The sequence below is a fragment of the Phyllostomus hastatus genome, unplaced genomic scaffold (genome assembly GCF_019186645.2).
Source record: "Phyllostomus hastatus isolate PE091 unplaced genomic scaffold, TTU_PhHast_1.1 phas_contig_210, whole genome shotgun sequence".
NCBI classification, from domain to species: domain Eukaryota; kingdom Metazoa; phylum Chordata; class Mammalia; order Chiroptera; family Phyllostomidae; genus Phyllostomus; species Phyllostomus hastatus.
Window position 1 is genome coordinate 8,451,355 of NW_025333737.1, and position 16,476 is coordinate 8,467,830.

The window sequence follows — 16,476 nt, forward strand, 5'->3', positions numbered from 1 at the left end:
GCAGTAGGCTTTGGTTCAAAAGGGGTCAGTCTGAATCTGTAGTGATTCAGATTGCTCATGTTATATTGTCTTTAGATGACTATTTAATTGAAAATACAAAATTAAAAAATTTTCATATAAAACTTTTAGACCACTGAGAATGTGTCCCTTGGTCCCCATCAGAGAAGCAGTGCTCTTAGGTGAGTGAGACAGAGTTTGTGGGCTTAATTGAGAGCAGTTGTTCGCAGACTGGATCCATGGAGGTTGTCATGGAGTTCACGGGCTCCTGGATGCTTCACGCAACAGTAGGTGTGTCTGTGCGTATACACGGTGGTAAGACTGCCAAAACAGCCACAAATTCCTCCCTTGTTATCATGCTCTGGTGACCCTGGATCCCCCCGGTAAGAGAAATAGTAGATTGATTTACCCACCCCTTCAATCTCGATGGCCATCGACTTGCTGAGACGGTAGAACATGCGATGAAAGCAGAGACTTGAACAGCACTTGACAGTGCTTGTTGCCTCCTTTTTCTGCCCCTGAAACCCCGAGTTTACCACATGAATGAGCCCAGTCTAGCCTGCGGAAGGATGGCAGGTCCCATGGCGAGGAATCCAGGTTTCCCAGCCATGAGTCAGCCACCTCCTGGCCCACAGCCAGGTGCATGTGCCACCCTAGAACATCCAACCCTGGGCAGGCCAGCCACTAGCCACAGCTGTGCCAGTGAGTCCAGGCAACGTTAACTGAGCCTCGGCAGATCCACAGCGGCCTCCAGGGGACTGTGGACTTAGGAGCAGTCATAGCTGATGGTTGTTTGCGGCCATTGAGTTTTGGGGTATTTTTTAACATGGTAACAAGTTTCTGATATACATGCATTTTTTTCCTATGAGGAGAAATCTTGACTTTTAGCAGATTTCTGGGGGGATCTTATATCTTCCAAAAGGATAACATAGGTCAGAAAAAGTTGCCCAAAAAAGATCAGCTAGGGGTTCTCAAACTGTTGAAAAGGCAGAAAGGGCTCAGAGTGGATTATATGGGTGTATTTTAATGAATTCTAGGACTGGGTCTAGGAGTAGCTTAAGAGTGATGGATAATCATTGACAATTAGAAAATACCTCACTCTACTTAGGTAGTTGCATTCCTTTAGGTTTGTATTGTTTTAAGGAGACAAGTTACAAGAAAAAGCACAATGGTTTGGGACACTGCCAAGGCCCCCTCCCTGTCAGCCGGGCTAGTGGGAGACCCAGCTCTTTGGAACACCAGCATGGAGCTGCTTACCTGGAACACCTTTCGGAGGGCCATCTTTGCAGACTCTTACAGAGCTGGATTTTTGCAGAGTTGTGTGGTGCTTTAAATTCTGTTTAATAGAATTAAATAGGCTTTATGAAAAATAGTGATTTGACATCAGAAATGGGAGAAGATTTTGTCCCTAAAAAGATAGTTTGAGTAATAGCATACTTACACAGCTTAAATATGGCTAGGAGTCTGTAATTAACTTCCTCCGTGTGAAACTTCAGGCTAAGGTCATGGAGGAGATGGGGGTAGGGGAGAAGCTGGAAGATGTGGCCTTGGAGGGAACAGGGGCTTCAGGTTGGGAAGAACTTACCTTCAAGGGGGGTGAGCTGGGCTGCCCCATACGGAGTATTTCTGCCAAGAAGGAGATGGAGCTGGAACCTCTGGGTTGAGAGTCACATCCTCATGTGGTCTTGGGGCTGATACTAAGGATCATACACAATCATCAAGAGGCTAGAAGCTGGAGTTTGTTCAAAAATCATGCTTTTTGCCATTAGCTAGAATGTCTTTAATACTTTTAAAGCTTTTTCTTCCCCTCTCTGCACTAATCTCTCTTTCCTTCTTCCTCAGGGCCTGAACGTCATGTGCTCACCTGGATCTTTGTTTGTTATGTTGTACATCATTTTGGAGGTTTTATGATATTGTTTCCAGCCAATCCGATTAGTTATTGAATGCTGACACGGTGCTGGGCCCTGAGTGGAGAGCTGCAAGACACAGCTCCTGCTTTAAGAATCTCGTGGTTTTGAGATAGCTGAGGAAACGCAAAGTTAACTGTGCAGTTCTGCAAACGTTGTAATAGAAGCACATGTGGGATGTCAGGGCAGCACACTTAATCCAGACTAAGCTGGGTTTATCCAGGGAGGCTTCCTGGAGGAAGGAGCTTGGGCTTCTTCAGCCAGGATTTCAAAAGAATCAAGTATGGGACAATTAGAAATTTGAAAACTTGCCTTGCTGGCCACTGATTGGATGCCACCCTATTGTTGTAGGGACAAGAGACTCAAGCAGAGTGCAATCCTAGTGCCCCAGGCTAGGCATGGTGAATTGTGCTTCAGAAACCAGTAGGGATCTTGTTCTTTGAATTGTCATTCTTCTTGTCTTTAGGCCTTTGGCTATGACCAATGACCCATGAAAGTGTAGGCAAATTGAGACCAGGAAGACAGCAGTGACCTGCCTAATAGGACCCAAGGCTGATTGTACCCTTGGCCTCAGGGTCTGTGCCACTCTGTTCCCCTTTGCTTTGAGGCCGGCTGATGTCACCCGAGCCAGCCTGGGCCTGGGCAGCCGGCTGCTGCTGGGCTCCCCGGGACAGAAGGTCATCTATTATGTAAGCTTCATCCATATTCTGACTGGTGATAAGGGGCGACATTTAATTTTTTTTCCATTATGTGGAATAATTTAAGATTGTGTTACGAGTGTCATTATTATTGCAATTTCTCAGTAATAAAAACAGTATCAATTATTTAATGTCACCTCATGTGTCTGGGTTAAGTGGGGATGGTGAGAGACGCAGAGGGTGGTTGGGGAGGGAGGAGGGAGGCAAAGCCCTCCCGGGGCTCCAGGTTTCTAAGCACTCTGGGGGTGGGTAGAGTGTGTGTGAGCCGCTCTTGAGATCCTGCTTCCCTTCTCCACTGGGGTGTAACTCGGGCCTTGCTTTAGCTGTGGCTGGCAGGGGACACCAATTAATCCTCTGACCTTTCCCTTGGCCCTTCATCAGGGAATTTTGACCTGCTAACAGACCTCAATTAAGTAAACTACCCGCCATGAGGCCTGGGAAGCTCGGAGTGATCGCACAGTTCCCTCAGCTCAAATTCACATGATAGGAGGTATGCGTGGGCTGGGTGAAGGTCAGGCTTGCCACAGGTACACACCAGGTTGGTTGTCTTTGCTTCCCCTAAGAGCAGTGACATCCCAGTGGGGGAAGAAGCAGGGACAGGTGGACACACAGAAGATTGCTGCTGGGACTAGGACAGACAGTGAGACTTGGGGCTGCAGGGCCGGCAGAGCTGTCATTTGATGGCTGTCCTCTGCCATTGTAGACCACATCTGGACATGGCTGCGTCCTGTCAGTTATGCTCTAGGCTTTTTCTTTCGTGACTCCAGAAACATTAGGAACCAACTGCCATCTTCCTGGTGCCTGGGACAGCAAACCCTGATGAAATCACCCAGGTTGGATTTCTTGAGGGAGATGAGCATATTATTTTCAGAAGCCCTTTCGATTTCCTGTAAGGCATATTCCTGGGCTGCTCTCCTCCCTTCCCTCACCTCCTCTCATTTTATTTCCTCTATCTTTCCCTCTCTCTCTACTCCCTCTCTTTCCTTCTGGGAGGTACTAATTATTCTACAGCTCCTGCTTCTCTGCGTGGCCTTTCCAGAGGGGTGGAAATTACTGTGTTTATTCTGAGCCCCAGGGACTTGCCCCAAAGCCTCTGTCACAAGAGGGCAGTGATGTCAAGTTCCATGGCCCTGATGGGTGTTGCCTGGTGCCTTCCAGCAGCTCCCTCCCTGTACTAGCTGGGTTTGGAGGAGTGGGTGGGGACAGATGGGGGAGGAGGGTAGGATGAAGACTTGGGGGAGGGTGTAGTGCAAAAGGAAAGGGAGACATCTGGCTATATCTGACACTTTGACATTTGGGAGGTGCAAGGTGACACAGCCACCCCGAACTGTCCAAAGCCCCAGGATAGGGACAGAAGGTGACTCAAGACCCTCCTGAGGGGCAGTCAAGCAGGCTCTCAGAGCTACAGGGGAAAGTCAGGGAAGCTTGCATTAGTCAAACATCCGCCTGGGAAGAGTTCTTGTGGCTTGCTCTTGCCTTCCTCGTGGGGCTGCACGGGTTGGGGGAGGTGGTGTGAATGGAAAAGCTTTTGCAGAGGTTTAAAAAAAGCCACAAAATGTAAGAAAGTGATAATGTCAAGTAAAGAGGGGTGAGCTGCCATCAGCAAAGCAGAAGGAGGATGTAGAGAAGGAATTTCTCCCTGGGGTCTCAGTCATTCCCACACGAGTCAAGGCTGTGTGTATCTAGGGCTTCAGTGAAGAAATGCAGTCCCTCCTACTGGCAAAGGGGGCTCCATGGAGTGAGGGGTGTGTCATCCCAGCAGGGTGATAGCCACCTTGGCCCTGCAGATGTTTCCTGCAGGTGGAGGCTTATCCCACCTGTAATTTCTTGACATTAAGGGGCGTATTTCTCTTGATTTCCTCATCAGCAGTTGAGTGGAGAGCGGGGATGCTGTGAATCCCAGAAGGGAGTTGGAACGGAGCCCTGGGAGGCTGGCTGGGTGTGGCTCAGGCTCAGGGATGTGTGTGGAGAGCTTTGCCAGCTGTGGGGTATGGTAGCTGTCCGTAGCATCTGTCCGGATGCTCCCTCTAGCCTCCAGCTGCACAACTGGGCCCGCCCTGCTGAATGTGAATCCAGCGCATAGAAGAGGGTGGGTGCAGTGGGGGATGCTGGGTCTTTGTCTTGATTTTCAAAGGGCAGCTTCTAAGTGGAGTTGGGATGGGATTTGCTTAGTACACCCCTAACCCCAGCACTGAAATAAAGCAATACAACCAGCAGAACATAGATGGATAAAGTGGCAAAAGGCTGTGGTGGGAAGGGGGATGTTTGCCCTCCTGTTCCTTGCCTTAAACACTGTCTTCAGAAGTCAGTGTGGCTTCTTCCCTGACTTTCACATTGGCTCGGACACCGTCCTCCCACCCGGGTCTTTTCTGAAGGATCACTCCATCTCCGCATTTTGGAATGAGCTGACGCATTCCAAAATGCGTGAAGTGGTGGGACCTAGAACATAGTACTTTCATACCAGGATGGCTAGATCACTGTGGCTATGACTTAGTTTTCTTCTTAACTCTTATCACTACCTGGTGCTCTCTTTTGTAATTTATTGTCCATTTATTGTCTGTCTGTGGAAGGAGAACACAGGATTTATGCAGACATGGGACTCGGCTATTTTGTATCTCTGGAACCTGGAATTGTTCTAATGCTTAATAAGAATTTGTCAAAAACGTGAAGGCAGGCAAGTTTCCTAGAGAATAACAAAAGTCTTATCTTTATAGTAAAAAGAGTGTCTGTGAGCTCCCAGTCCTACAATAATACAGGGGTCTTTGGGGTCCTGAGCATCCTAAATCTTTCTAAAGCAGGGCTTCTCAACCTCAGAACTGTTGACATGTGGCCGGTCATTTGTTGGGGGGGCTGCCCTGTGCACTGTAGGGTGTTTAACAGTGTCCCTGGCCTCTACCCACTGGATGCCAGTAGCGCCCTCTGCCCTACCCCACATACAAAAGTGCCCATTGCCAAGCATCCCCTAGTGGTGGCGGGGGTGAGGGCAAAGTTACCCCAGTTGAAAACCACTGTTGTCAATTAAAAGCTGTATCTCTCCAGGCTGCTCCTTACTAAATGGGCTCCAGTCAAATAAGCAGCTTTGAGCGCATTAATGCTGCTGTGTTTCTCTGTAATGAAGTGCTTCTCTTCCCATGGCCTTCCCCGGTTACGCATCGATCACAATATACAAAGAAGGAGGACGAAGGAAGGAAGATCAGCTGACACGCTCTCATAGAGAAGCACGTCTTTTATTGCTGCAGCGATTCCTCAGATGTCAGCATGAGATGTAGGATTAGAAATAATTAAAGCACATAAACCAACAAAGAGATGCGACTATATGGCACATGGCACATGGCACAGCCACCAGCTGTCAGTTGGGATACTTAGAGGGGGGTTTCTGCATAGGGAGGGACTGGCCTTCCTGAAGTCCCTTCTGTCCCCAGGATTCCGTCCATCTGTAGTGTCAGCCTTGAGTGTGATGCAGTGTGACAGGCTGCCTCTTTGTGCTTCTCCCCGGGACAGAGCAGGTGACATCCTGCAGCCCCTAGGATTCTACAGAGGGATCTGAGAGTTCACGACACTTCCCCCCACCCCTTTTAAAACAAAGTTAAATGAGGCTTCGTTACCCTTATATGCATCACAGAGGACATTGCAAATAAATGATTGGGACAATATCAATGTACCAGACAAATGAGAAGATGAAAGAAGAAGGGAAGAAAGAAGAATTATCTGTTTGTAATAATTAGTTGGGAAGAAATAATGAAATAAGACATCTGAGTCATTTGATTCACTTTCTGGTCCCTATGGGTGTGTAAAACACAGCCAGGCATAATAATTGTTGTGAGATTTCATCACGTAAGAAACTTACCCAAGGAAACAGTTTTAGTGTTTGCTTGTAAGTGGCTGCATTTCAGTGACTGGATCACATACCCTTTCTTCTCCCATATCAGAGACACATATTTTTAAATGGCAACTTCTGTTTGTTTGGAACTCTTTTTGTTCTCAAAAAAAAAAAAATCAAATGTTTTCAGGCCCATGGAGATGATTCTACTCACCTTCCCTTAGAGTCCACGTGATTGGATGAAAGTGGAGGTGTTTGTGTGGGTGGGGTCCCCCCTCTTCCTCGTTCCCCTCAAGCCCCTGTGTGTTTGCAAGCTGTCAGCAGGGCTGGGGGCTTCCAGCTGATGTTGCGGCAGCCCCAGCTCACAGCCCCAGCTCACAGCCCCATTCTGGATTCATCTGTTTGCTTTTTATTGGAACCTAAGAGCTGGGACTTTTGTTTTGCTCACCATGTGTCCACAGAACTGGTGGTCAATAAGTATTTGTTCAGTAAAGGTGGGGATCAAAATTAAGACTCTGCCTGATCAATGCAAAATCAGTCAAATTAGTGACAGAGGAGAAGGGTGACATGGTTGTTAGAAAGCCATCTGGACCTAACTCCCGTATGTCGTGACCTTCACGGAGGTGGGCTCCATGATGCTCACTGTTCCCCTCCTTTGAGGTGCTGCTGTTCGCATTGCTTTCCCTTTGGTCTCATGAGAAGTGTGAAGATGGTGAATGGCTAAAAAAAAAATTGACTTTGCTTCCTGTACCAAGGCTGCTACCTGAGCAAACCTGGGCTTCTTTTGACAGCTCAGGGACCCTTTGAGGCCATTTGCCCAATGGAGTAGGGTTTTGATGCATCTTTCCTATTTCTAGGATCCACAAGGACCTCTTAGATGCTGTTTTTGTCACCCCAGAAGTTCTATAGTCAGAAAGCTTGCCCTCTGCCTAATGACCCAGCCTGCTGACAGCTGGTCTGTCCCAGTGGGGCAGGCCTGGTGGCTCTATGCTCTTGGTAGAGATTGGCAAGCTGCCCAGGCAGCTCTGAGCTGGAGGGTTCTGGGGAATGAAGGTAGTAGAGGTGTTACAGTGACTGCTTCTTGTTTCAGGGCGCGGCAGAAGACCCCCAGATGGCCCTGGCACTGAACTTGGACCCTGCGTTGATGAAGAAGTCTGATGCCGAGGGTCCCAGTCTGCTCTTCCCTGAGAGTGAACTTTCCATCCGGATAGGTAGAGCTGGGCTTCTTTCAGGCAAGCTCCCTGCTGCAGACCCTGGGCTGAGCTAGACAGTATAGATGGGGGCCTGGTGGCAGGAGGAATGATGGGAAATGCCAGGGGCTCTCTCTCTTCTCCCTCTGAATGCTTTATCCCACTCTGCACATGGTTGAACTGGCATCTGGCCCCAGGCCTCCCTATCTCATTTATTTTCCAAACCACCTGCTTGCTGCACAGGGGGTAGTACTACCTTTTGATTGTCTTCCTAACTGGGACAGTGGGTAAGGACCCCTCTGCTGGGATCGGGCTGATTTCTGTTAGAGTGTATGGGCATCTGTCCCTCTATCTCCCTGTCTCTGACAGACCCCAAATGACCCTTCCTATGTCTGTGACATTCATCTTTTTGTTTTGTCTGGGAAACTGTAGCCATTTCTCTCACTGATTCAGTTTGGAGCCAGAACACCTCAAAACACTCATGGCCAACGCATGCCTTTTAAGTTAGAGGGAATGTGTCCCTTGAGAGGAATCAGGTAGCAACTCCTGAATCCCTTCCGTGGGGAGGGGCAGACCAGGTGGTGGCCCACTGAGCAAGAGTTGAAGGTGTGCTGGAAAGATGACGTTGTCTTCCAGTCTCACCTGCACCTCCTCCCCCACATTGCTCAGTCACCTCTCACTCAGGGCATTTGGCTAATTTAAGGGCCAGTTAGCACGAGGAGAGGGGGACATCTTTCTTTTCCTTTGAATTTAAGTCCCACGGTTCACCTGCAAGCCCGGGATGCTGTGGAAAGTTTGTCTCTTGCCCTCCTCACTTCTGTAGACCATGGACAGAGGACCTAACACTGTGCAAAGGATGTTGAGAGTAGGTGCCCCTTCTCTGCACAGAGTTCTCTCTTGAGTGAATTAGGGAGAAATGGACTATAGACTGGTCCTATCTTCACATGAGGGATTTCAGGGAGGAAAAAAAGTCTTTTCCTGTTTTCATGCTGCCATTTCAATTTAATAGTTTTACCATGTGTAGAGACTAAGGGGATCTCTAGACCTCAGGGCCTGTCAGCGTATAAAATTTGCGGCAATGCTGCAGCCAGTTCTCAATTTTCTGTGTTCATATTATGGGCTGCATGAATTGTTCATGGAGAGCTTGAATGCCTTCTCCACGTCTGCTGGTCCTCACTGCCTCCCACAACTTCCTATGTGGGATATAATCAGGAAATAAAAATTCATCTAACATGAGCTTAGGTGATAGAGGCTTAGCACGAAACCTCTGCCCCTGCCTGCAATCACCCGTGCTATTCATACTCCAATCAGAATGACTTAGATTGTCTGCTGTTCTCCTCCTGGAGCAGCCAGAACTGGCTGGTGACTAAGATGGGCCAGCACCCTCCAGTAAAGCTCATTGTTTTTCATGGCGAGGGGTGGGAATGCAGGGACAGAGGGCTCTGTCCTTTCTCACTGGCTCTCCTGGGCTGGCGATCCTGTGTTCCCCTTGGAAGACTCCTGTCCTGATTCTGAGCCTTCTTGAGGATGAAAAAGTTGGCCAGGTTTCATTCCATCTCACTTTCCCCCCCTTATCCTCAGGCCATAGGAGGAAGGGTCAGTGCCTGTCAATCACAAGAGGTAAACAGTGGTTATCCCTTCCTCAGACCTTCTCCAAAGGGACCATGGGAATATAGGGCCAGTGGCAGTTGGCTCTGCAGGAGCGTTTCCCAGGACTGCAGGATCTGCTTGGCCACCCAGGCAAAGCAGTGAGCTGGGGCCATGTGCAGGAGGGAGATGCCGTCTTGTCCTCTGCTCAAGAACACCTAGACACAGCCTGTTACCAGGTTACCAAGCAACCCTTGGTTGCTGCAGCTGTTTAGGTATAAAAGCAAATGCAGCCTGTGGGGGAGCTTGAAGATGCTTTGCCAAGAGGGGGAGAGCCCAGCCACCTCTGGAAAGGTCTCTCTTCTTACCTGGGCACACCTGGGAGTGTCAGGCAGTTGTGGCCTCTAACACTGATAATGGCTATTTGATGACTGGCCTCATGCAGATCAAGCCAGAATATGTGTTATTTGTACCATCTGGATTTGCCCTTAAGCTTGCTGTAAATGGGGCAAGAAGATGGGCTTAATGGGTATTTAGTGAACAACATAAGCCTTTAAAAAATAATATTGGCGCTGCTGCTATAATGTCCCATAATTGGTCCGGCAAGAGGACACGCCAGAAAAGCCGCACTGTGGGAGGAAGTTTCAGCTGCTCTGAGCAGCGGCGGCCGCCTGAGCTGGGACACGCATTTATGAGATGCTTTCCTATTTATGTCTCTGTGCCAACTGTTTCACGTTATCGACTGTTCTCAAGGCTGGGGCTATTTTGGGACTTAGCTAGACCAGAAGTTCTTCTAAAACTATTGGTCTCTCTCTTTACCTGTCTTCTTTCTCTTTCTCTCTTTCACCTTCTCCCTCTGTCTCTCTTCAACTATTTAACTATCTCCAACTAGCTTTCTGTTAATTAAAAAGTAATAACATAGATGAAAAATTAAGAAGTAATTTTTCTTCCAGCTTCCAATTCCTCATTATGGTCCAGGCTTCCATCTTAGACGCAGACAGTGTTTCTGGTTCCTTTCATATCCTTTCAGAAATACTATGTTTTACGATTATACTCGGTGCTTTGATGTGTGCTTTGTATTTTTCACTTCGCCATGCGTTTGGCCTTTGTTTTCTGGGACGCTCATCAACTCATCCCATTCTTGTTATTGGCCATGACCCTACCTAATTGGTCCCCTCTTGATGGCCTTTTAGGTTGGCTCCGATCTTTTGCTACTATAAAGAATGTGGCAGAGAGCATTTTTAGTTGTACATCTCTGTGGGCGGTTATATTGTTGAGTAAATTCTAGAAGTGAGGCCAGGGGTTCTGTACATCTGGGGTCTGTGGATGAACACCAAAGGATGAACCTTTTGACATTTTTATGGAAAAAAAAGTGTTTTTGGAAGGCAGAGGTCTAGGGTTTCCATCACATTTCAGATGACCAGCCCCCAAAGTTCACCTAGATCTTGAACTTTACTGTGTCCACCTCCCCCACTCAGCTGCCCAATTGGGCATTTTCTTTTTCACCAGCACTCTTTTGGCTACAGAAGGGTAGTAAAAAGTAAATCAATCCATTTGTTTACTAATTAACTGTCCCATTTCAGTATGCTTATTTTGATAGAGGCAGTTGAGACTCTTCAAGAGGGAAGGTTTTTGGTTATTGATCCATTAGTGTGGCAGATGGAGAATTGTCTCTAATTTTGTGCAAGTGCAGAAAGAACAGGAGTAGGCATTATTTTCCAGTAGAAAAAGAGGAGGATTTAATTTAGGGAATTATTTAGTTGTAAAGTGGCTATTTATTTTCCTTAAGTCATTCTAAAGCTTGTTGGGGGGAAAAGTGAATGGGTACTTAAGTCAGGGAGACATGAGCTGTGAGAAACTGCCTAGAAATCAATGTTTCCTTAATGTCCTGTTCTTTCATAATCAGAGAATCCACCTGGTGGTAATAATTGTACCTACACAGCCTGGCAGATTCGAAACCACGGTTGGTAAAAGGAAAACGATGCAGACCCAGAGTTAAGTGGGTGATAGATTTGGATAAACTACCGTCACCAGACCATTAGCAACACTTGCTTGTATCTTAGTCTTAAACTCGATTTCCTTATTGGTTATGCTGCTGCTGACTTGCTGGGTGGCATCCTTCTGTGGAAATGGAACTGATCTTGGTGGAGAGAATTTGCCTTTTCTAACTTAAGGTTCCCAAGTGCCCAAGCCCCCAGATCGGTATCTGTAGGGTTTGTGCCATTCAGAACCATGATGAAGTCCAGCTGTTCTTCGATGTCATTCTCCCTCCTCAAGGCACCCTCATTTCTCCTCTGGGTATCATACAATACTCTCCTCATTTAATCTTGTACTTGGAATCATCCCTCTCTCTGTTTTCCCCATTGATCTTCTACTGGAAGTACCCCTGGGAAACGATTTGATAAACTGACAAATGTGGAGCCAACTAACCACTGGCAGCGTTTCACTCCTGCTTATGCATTTGCATTGGAACTGGGGACGGTTTCTCTAGCCACACAGGGAACCCAGTAGATGGATTTTCACACTGGCCAGCCTTTGGAGGGTCACACTTTGGTATACATGTAGGGCTGCGGGACGGCGGCCAGGCTGAGTGGCATGGAATCCTTTCTTGGAAGACAGCCTCCTGTTCTCGTAAACCAACCATGCGTACTCAACCCCCCACCCCTAGATTTCCTTGGCACTGAAATTCCTTGGCATAACCTAATCCTAGGGAACCAAGGAGGAACCTACTGAAACAGCTGCAAGGCCACTGTGACTATCTCTGTTTTCTTCCGTGTTTTCTACCTTTCCGAGTCTTCCCCAAAGGAGCTACTCCATCCGTCACCGATATTTCTAGTGTGATGGAAACTGAGGTGTGATCAACAGTCTGATGTAGCTCCTAGGATAAATTCTGGGTGTTTCTTTATAAAGAGGTCTCCAAAGTAGTGTGTTTAGGGAAGTCTCTGACACATTAGTAATGTTGACTTTTTATTGGTAAGCTCTCTAAAGATGAAAGACTAACTTTCCAGTTATTCCTGTAGATTTATGTCCCAGCATGTGGTTTCAGCAATTAGACTCCATCTCCCTCCCCACCTGGCCCCTGGAACTGGTTAGGTCAGGGATGTTAAAACACCTTCTCCTGTCCTAATTGAGAGGAGTTGTCTGGGGTCTGAAAGACAGGCCGGGCCTGGCACTGCTGCCCCCTTTCTGTACCCTGGGTTTCTTCATTAAAAAATTGGGAATGAACCAAACTTGTCAGCACATGGCAGTAGCACTGAGGCTATTAAAATGTGTCCCATTTTCATACAGAAATATTTGGCCAAAAGATGAAGAGCAAAGTGCTCGATAATGATAATTACCAGGAGCTCTTCAGCATCATGGATGTTAAATATAATACTGAAATACCACCTCGAGCAGCATGCTGTGTGGGTGGCTTGAGTGACTGTTAAGTGTGTCCCAGCTTGTGGAAACATTATTAGGTGGATACATTTTATAGATTCTTTTGCTTCTGAAGAGTGTTATATTTTTGCCTGACTAATATTTAAGCACTCAAATAGCCTGTTTCTTGTTTACTTGCCCTTTTATTACTGTGATTATGTTTTGAGTCCCAATTAATGTAGGGTAGGCAGTCGTTCCAGAGTGCATTTTCACGAGGCCCAGGCCTGAAGGCACTTTGGCACTCCTCTGAGTGCGGTGCAGCTGCCGGAACAAAGCACTGCAGGCTGAGGGGCTTAGACAGCAGACGTTTATTTTTCACAGTGTACAGACCAGACGACTGAGATCAAGGTGCTGGCAGGTTCGGCTTCTCCTGAGGCCTCCCCCCTTGGCTTGCAGTTCGGCATCTTCTCCCTTTGTCCTCACACGGTCTTCCCTCCGCCTGCCCGTGTTCTCATGCCTCTTTTGGACAGTCGTGTTGCATTAGAGACCGCATTTCAACCCAATCACCTCTTTAAAGATCTCAGCTCTAAGCATTTAACTTCGGAGGTCCTGGGTGTTAGGCCTTCAACATGAGCTGAAGGGGGACAACACTCAGCTTATATCAGCGTTCAGCAGTTTTTTTGAAAGTTGTCTTCTTGTGGATGGTAATCAACCCAAAGGAATACCTGGTGGCCAGAGAACTTGGTTTTCTTGGTTTCTTTCTGCCTTGTAGGTTCCCTCACTGTATTCCCATCTCCTTATCTGTTAGCCTCACACCTAGATGGGCTGTGGACGCTGAGGAAGCAGTAGGGAAAAGAGTTGAGTGAAGTTGAAAAGTTACTCTGAGCAACTAGAAAGAAAGTTTTATAATGTTAAGTGTACTCTTACTAGCCAGCTGGCAGGCATAATCCACTGCCTGCCAGTGCTATCTGCTGCCACCATCACCTGAAATGACAGACTTGGGTAACTTTTGGGGAGATTAATATCATTATACACTTGAGTGTGGACACGGTCCCCTGACCGTATTCATTTTCTAGGGCTGCCGTTACAGTGCACCACCAACAGGGTGCCTTGCAGCAATAGAAACTCATCCTCTCACAGTTCTGGAGGCTGGATGTCTGAAATTGAAGTGTCACTGGGCCACACTGCCTCTGAAGGCTCTAGGGGAGTATCCTTCCTTGATTCTCATAACTGCAGTGGCTCCCGGCATTCCTTGGCCTGCAGCAGCATCCCTCCAGTCTCTGTCTTCTTTGTCACCTGGCCCTCTTCTCCGTGTGTGTGTCTGTGTCTGAATATCCCGCTCCTTTTTCTTGCAAAGACAGCAGTCATTGGATGGAGGGCCCACCCTGATCCAATACGAGTGCTTCTTAACTAATCACATCTTCAAAAACTCTGTTTTCAAGTAAGGTCACGTTCTGAGGTTCTGGCGGGACATGAATTGGGGGGGGGCATTTTTTTAACCAATGTGTGACCAATCCCATACTTTGATCGCTGTATGACTGGCTTAGTCTGGAAGGGTTTGTTTCTCATGTACAAGGGAGGGAGGGGGAGAAAATGAGAGGAAACAAGAGGAGGCTAATCCTGGAAGTAATAAAAAAACCCATTTTATTCATTAGGAGCATTTAGAACAGCTGCTGTGCTCTTTGTTTGAAATATTCATTATGTGTGTACTGAGGAGTTAGGGATACTGTCTCCTTATGCAAAATTTAACATTTGCTGGGCCAGCAGGTTCTATCATCTTTATAAGAGTTCTGACACATTCATTTCAGCTCATAAGTCTATTAAACCAGGGAATGTGTTTTTAATGTGCTTTTTGGGAAACAGAGCAGATAAGTGGCTTGGGCAGCACCAGCCCCCATTAGGATATTCCTGCCAGGCTTCCATTACCCAGAAATTTAGGGGGCTGCTGCCAAAGCCGGCAATCTGGGCTCTTTTCACATCATTTTGTTTTGTTTTTCAGATGTGTTTTTTTGTTGTTGTTTGTTTTTTGTAGAAGCTCTATAAGCTGGAGAAGTACAGGTGGCACTTTGGTTTCAAGTAGTTAAGGTCACAATTTTAAATTTATTTTTTGTTTCTTTTGCCTCTTATGGAAAGCACCTAAGTGATGGAAACTGGTTTAGAGCCCGTGAGATGGGGAGGATGTTGATGGCCTTGAATGAGATAGACAGCCTTGGAGAAGGAGTGGGCTGAGGGGGAGGATGGGGAATTCGGATCTGAACTTGTGTCGTCAACAGCAACACCTCTGGCATCTGGGATGGGGTCAGTGCAATCCTGCCTTGAACAAAAGGAGTGCGAGACAAGCTCCATTCATCCGGGGCTGTCTCCGTCAGCATGCACGGGCTGTTCAGCCTTCTGTGTCCTACTTGCATTGTATGCATTCTAGTACTTTGTTCTGCTTTCTTGTCTCTAGTGCACTTTCCATCCAGGGGCCAGAGGAAGAAAATAGCTCCAAGTATCCTCAGACTAAATCAGTTGTCCCAATAAAACATGATTTTGAGAATCGGAACATTTTGGAGCTGGAGATGTTAAGGGATGTGCCAGCCACTCCCAGCTGGTTTTCCCAAGACAAACTAACTCTTGGGACTCCTGTTTCCTTGATTATCTGTCATGAGCTGGTAGGGGAGGCAGAGGCATTCGGTGACGATGGCAGAGGAGGGTGCATTAGATGTGTCTGCATCTCTTGGTTACAGTGGGCCGGAGGTCTCCGCCCTCTTCCCCAGTAGACCAGGTGCGCCCGGAGCTTTCACAGTGCTGACCCTCAGCAGGCCCCCACACAATTTGCTTGAGTCAATTTTAGTATTCTTTCCAGTAGGGAAGGTCTTGTCCTACACATAAAAGGAGGCATTTGCCCTAACAGAGATTCAAATCTTCTTGGGAATCGGGAAACACATGGCCCATGTAATGTGTTTCCATTTTATATGTTCAATGTAAACCTCTCATAAGTGGGTGTTGAATGTTCTTGCTGTGCCCACAACAGAGCCCTCCACTTTGAGTTCTTTTTGGATAAGGAGTGGGGTAGAGTTTGAGGTTCAGTTCTTTTTTGTATGGGTAGTCAATTGTAGCACCACTTATTGGGAAGACTGACCTTTCTCCATTGATTTGCCTTGTACTTTGTAAAAGAAAAATAATAATGACCATATTTGTGTGGGTTCATTTTCGCACTCTCCATTCTGCTTCACTTGTTTATGTGTCTATCTGTTTACTGATATCACACTCCTTTTATTATAATAGCCTCATCTTAGGTCTTGAGATCAGGGATTGTGTGTCCTTCCACTTTGTTCTTTCTAAAAATTGTTTTGGTCATTCTAGTTCCTTTGTCTTTATATACAGATTTTAGAATCAGCTTGTTAAAATCTGCAGAAAATTCTGATGGGCTCTTGGTTGGAATTGCATTGAATATATAAACCAGCTCAGGGAAAATTGGCATCCTTTTAAAGTAGATTTTACTGATTATGCTATTATAGTTGTCCCAGTTTTTTTCTCCCCTTTATCCTCCTTCTACCCTACACCCCCCATCCTCCAGCATTTGCCCCCCTTTAGTTCATGTCCATGGGTCATACATGTAAGTTCTTTGGCTTCTCCATTTCCTAAACCTCTTCCTGTCTATTTTGTAACTACCATTTATGCTTCTTATTCCCTGTACCTTTTCTCTTCCATACTCTCCCTCTCCCTGCTGATAACCCTCCATGTGATCTCCATTTTTGTGATTCTGTTCCTGTTCTAGTTGTTTGCTCAGTTTTTGTTTTTTAGGTTCAGTTGTTGATAGTTGTGAGTTTGTTGTCATTTTACTGTTGATAGTTTTTGATCTTCTGTTTCTTAAATAAGTCCCTTTAACATTTCATATAATAAGGGCTGGGTGATGATGAACTCCTTTAACTTGA

General features: G+C 46.7%; 1 protein-coding gene across 2 annotated transcripts in view; it reads left to right on the plus strand.

The window, feature by feature from the left end:
- SLC39A11 (solute carrier family 39 member 11) overlaps nucleotides 1-16,476 on the plus strand; it is a 262,852-nt gene that overhangs the window by 82,184 nt on the left and 164,192 nt on the right. Inside the window, exon 5 of one of the 2 annotated variants that reach the window (XM_045837488.1) lies at nucleotides 7,513-7,654. In XM_045837488.1, the coding sequence (XP_045693444.1) occupies nucleotides 7,513-7,654 (142 nt within the window). The remainder of the gene's footprint in view (nucleotides 1-7,512; nucleotides 7,655-16,476) is intronic. The other variant, XM_045837489.1, reaches the window with a different exon arrangement.